General features: G+C 40.9%; 1 protein-coding gene across 1 annotated transcript; it reads left to right on the plus strand.

Annotated features, from left to right (window-relative positions):
- Positions 1-2204: 2204 nt before the first annotated feature.
- Positions 2205-3760, plus strand: GJC1 (gap junction protein, gamma 1, 45kDa). The gene has a single exon (XM_009700938.1). The coding sequence runs from the start codon at positions 2205-2207 to the stop codon at positions 3384-3386; it is 1182 nt and encodes a 393-aa protein (XP_009699240.1). The 3' UTR covers positions 3387-3760.
- Positions 3761-4759: the final 999 nt, after the last annotated feature.

Consider the following 4759-nt stretch of genomic DNA (forward strand, 5'->3'; position numbering starts at 1 on the left):
CAATTTTATCTATGGCATAATGGTAGCATGGTTGCATAGAAAGAAGAGCATTGATTGTAAGCCTTGGCTTGATTGCATGCTCAATTGACAGCTGCTAGATAAAGTGATTCACCAGTAATCCTTCATTTTCTTCCCATGTTTCCCAGCTAAACAAACTCAACTCTCTAAATCTCTCACTTTTAGGCATTTTCCCTGTTCTTCAGCTTTTTGAGACTGATCTATTCACTCTCTGATGTTTAAACAACTTCTGAAGGATGCAGACACAGACATTGAGTGCTGTCTTGCCAACAAGGAGGTAAGATCGCCCTCCTTACTCCTCATTGCACATGACACTGCTGAGGGTTGCATTAATCATCTCTGTGGTACCACCAGCTGTTGTTAAGATGCTCGACCATTAGGACCCTCACTCCTTTCCCTATTAACTGATGTCCAAAGTAACTGCTCTCTCCTTTAAAAAACAAGACAAAACTGCTATTCTTTTTCTTAGCTGCATGTCTTTGTGTTCAGCTTGGTTAAAGCAGGGATTTTGTTTCAGTGGACTCAGCCTCTCGAGCAATCTGTGCTTTTCTGCATCACTGATAACTCTCATCTTTATTTGTCAGCCTGCAAACTTCTGTACCATTTGCAGATCTTGTCAGCAGCCATTTTCTGGTTGAGTCTGGGGGAAAATCCAGCCTAGTTGCCAGGCCTGTTCCTGGTCTTTGCAGAACTTGCTGTAATTACATGCAATTGATCTTGGTTCTAAAGTGGGAATCATTTGTCAAGTGTCCTACACAGCCCATCCACGTTATGTCTGTGCTGTTGTTGAACGAAACGTTGAATTTCACCAGAAGGGGGATTACATTTATATCCTTTAATTCTGTATCGATTCTGTCTCCTCAAATTTCATTATTTTGCCTGTGTTGTAACTCTGTAGTTACATGGAAGATGTTGAATAGTTGCAAATACCAGTTTTCTTCCAGTCTCCTGGAATTTCTCCGTGTTAAGAATAAGTCACTTTTAAGATCAGAGTACCAGAGATTTGTCCAATCCTTATTTTAAGGTCGTTCATCAAATATTGTTCTGATGTAAAAACTTCTATTATTAATACTTGACAAACTGATGTTTGACATCATCAGAGGACTGAAAGATGTCTTATCCCCTGTGCTATAACAATGTCAAACAGTTCTTCCTGTGCTCAGTATTTTACCAGTTTTATTACTTAGAGCTCCAGATGGGCCTGTAACGTCATTCATTGTAATATTTCATAGCATTGCCAGCTATGAGTTTCCACTGATGGTTGGGGTTTTTTTTATTTTTACTCTTAGGATTGCAAATTTATATTGATTTCTACCTAATATCTCTTCTAAAATTTTCAACAGATAACTTTTCTTAACTAAATTTTCCTGTACTCTTCCAATAACACTACAAGATATATACTAACGTCTTTTCTACCCCGAGAAGGGAGATTTTTAGCCTCCCTAAGGGACTGAACCCCAATCCGTAGAATAGTTGAGCATCAGGTTAGAAGTCAGATGTTCCTTAGGTCACACCCTGTCTCTAGCCTAGGCCTGCAGGCTAGCACTGCTTAGGTCACCACCTGTGTCGAGTTGTCCTCTCTTTAAATCAAAGATAATAATGATTACCTATTTCTCAGGTTTGGTCTTTGCCCCATGGAGAGGGCTCTTTCTCTCTGTGGGCTGTGGTCGAGGCTGAGGTTGCTAGCTCAGGCTTTAACAGGGCTTGGCCACATCCGTGCAGTTAAAATAAATCTTACTTTTGGTGGCGGGATGTAGCTAACAGTGCCCATAAAATTGCGTGGAAGCTTAGCTTTTGATCCGCAGTGTTTTGGAGATTTCAACCTGAAGTGTAAATGTTTGGGGTTTTTTTTGACATTTTAAATACAGAGCAGCTGCAATCTTCTCCTCTGCTTGGGAGTAGCTTTGGGAGCATGTGCTGTTTGTGAAATGGCAGTTAACTGCTACTTTTTTTTATAGCAGACTTCTCAAAAGCCTGCGGAGGAGACATAGGATCTTCAAGCAAATTCTGGCAGCTGGAGTTTCCCAGTAACAGGTGACGCTACAAAAATGATTATGTATTGGTTGTAAAATTCTAGAGTTTTCTGACTCTCTTGGTTGAATGTTTGCAACCGTTAGGCTCAAGCTGATAAAATCATAAATATTTGGGGGTTTTGTTTGTTTTTTAGGTAAAATTACTTAACCACCATGAGTTGGAGTTTTCTGACCCGTCTGTTAGAGGAGATCCACAATCACTCAACCTTTGTTGGCAAAATCTGGCTGACAGTGTTGATTGTTTTTCGGATTGTCCTAACTGCTGTGGGAGGTGAATCCATTTATTATGATGAACAAAGCAAGTTTGTGTGCAACACGGAGCAGCCTGGCTGCGAGAATGTTTGTTATGATGCTTTCGCTCCTCTTTCGCATGTGAGGTTTTGGGTATTTCAGATCATTCTTATTGCCACTCCATCTGTGATGTATTTAGGCTACGCAATTCATAAAATTGCCCGAATGGTGGAACACAGCGAAGCTGACAGAAGAACCAGAAGCAAAAGCTTTTCCATGCGCTGGAAACAACACCGTGGCTTAGAGGAGACTGAGGAGGACCATGAGGAAGACCCAATGATGTATCCAGAAATAGAGCTGGAAAGCCAACGGGAGAATAAAGAGCAGCAGGCCCCTGCCAAAGCTAAGCATGATGGCAGGCGGCGAATCCGTGAAGATGGACTCATGAAAATTTATGTCCTGCAACTTCTGGCAAGGACTACGTTTGAAATCGGCTTTCTTGTGGGTCAGTATTTTTTGTATGGCTTTGAGGTCAGCCCCATATTTGTCTGCAGCAGAAAGCCGTGCCCGCACAAGATAGATTGTTTTATTTCAAGGCCAACTGAAAAGACCATTTTCCTGCTCATAATGTATGGGGTGAGCTGCATGTGTTTACTTTTGAATATCTGGGAGATGCTCCATTTGGGATTTGGCACAATCCGGGACATGTTGAACAGCAAGAGAAAAGATCTGGAAGACTCTGGTACCTATAACTACCCTTTTACTTGGAATACACCATCTGCTCCTCCTGGCTATAACATCACGGTCAAACCAGAGCAAATGCAATATACTGAACTGTCCAACGCCAAAATGGCCTACAAACAGAACAAAGCCAATATAGCTCAGGAACAGCAGTATGGAAGCAACGAGGAAAACATTCCCGCTGACCTGGAAAATCTGCAGAGGGAAATTAAAGTGGCTCAGGAGCGCCTGGACCTCGCCATCCAGGCTTACAACAACCAAAACAATCCCAGCAGTTCCAGAGAGAAGAAATCCAAAGCAGGCTCAAACAAAAGCAGTGCCAGTAGCAAGTCAGGAGATGGGAAGAACTCTGTCTGGATTTAACGTTGGCTGAGTTTATATATTGTGGTTTTTTCTCCTAGTTTATCATAACCAGCAACCCCTTGAATAATGGCTTCCATTAAGTAAATATTTGAGTCTGCTTATTTTCAGGGATACCATTGGCTAGTGATTCAACCTCTCAGAAAGGCTTTATATGCATATTCTAGGATTATAGAACTTTATTCTTCTGTCTTCCAAGTCAGGAGACAAATAGATATATTTAAATCATTCTCATTGAACGGTTTATGCTGTATGTACAGTATTATAGTACATTTATTATGCACAATTTTTTGTATTTGTACACTGGATCTCTGACGTTACACTTTTTTATATTAACAAGGAGAAAGCAATGGGTAGCTGTTAGCATTTTGCTAGTTTTATTACCATTTTGTCGTCGTTCTTCCTTGTTTTAAATGTAAATCTCTCTCTGCTGCGTTTCAAAAGTGCCTTGAACATGCAGACAGCAGAGAGGAGTCTCCGGTTATCCAGGCAGCCCACGAGTGCCAGTCACTGAGCAGCAGAGCAGTGAAAGATTGGGAAAACATCTGTCAATGGTGCTCTCGACTCTGTCTTTTACAAAAATGGTGTGCTACTTATAAAATGGAAGTGTCATACTATAGCTACTAAGTACTATAGGGTTCCCCCCCCGCCCCTGGAAAATTACTTACAGGAAAAATTTGTGTGTGTGCGAGTAACTTATGTTCGCAGTGTCAGCCATAATGCAGAGAGGGCTTAGACCTCCCTGCAAGCTTTATGCAAAAGGAGGGAAGAGAGACTTCAAACTTTTGTAAAAACATCAAAAAAAAAAAAAAAGTAAATAGAACTTACTGGATTCAGTAATTCCACGTATTTATGTGTTATCTATGGAAATGGATGTTTTTTGAGGTCTGTTGTTACATAACGCTCCGCTCCCCAAGGGTATAAAGTTGTTACGACACCTTTGGATTTCTTGTCTTTTCCGAAGTAATCTAGTTAGATGGAGTCACGGTAATTTTGTTTCTCCGTGCATTACACTTGAGGAATAACCTTCCTCTCCCCCCAGCCAGGCCACACGAGCTGTCGTTAAGAGTTTTTACAAAGCCCTTTCGGATTATCAGTGGTATTGCCTTATTCCAGTCCCCTCTTCTTTCCATTATGTCTGAGGAATTTAGTGTGGACGGAGCAATATGTATGATTTAGATTTCTGCTTGAGAGACCAGTCAGATTTGGCATTCTGTTGTTTTGGCATTAAACTTGAATTTATAATTAGAAAAAGGAGAATGCGGTATTTACTGCCTTCGGCGGTATCTTTTTGGCAAGGATGCACATTAATGTTTGAGAGATGCTGAGAAATGTGTATGCTTTTTGCTACTATTTATAATGTATTCAGGACCTTG

The sequence above is a fragment of the Cariama cristata genome, unplaced genomic scaffold, assembly GCF_000690535.1.
Source record: "Cariama cristata isolate BGI_N322 unplaced genomic scaffold, ASM69053v1 scaffold6640, whole genome shotgun sequence".
NCBI lineage: Eukaryota > Metazoa > Chordata > Aves > Cariamiformes > Cariamidae > Cariama > Cariama cristata.

Bases quoted from the DNA above. Each gene is read 5' to 3' on its own strand.
- GJC1 (XM_009700938.1), top strand. From the start codon at position 2,205: ATGAGTTGGAGTTTTCTGACCCGTCTGTTAGAGGAGATCCACAATCAC.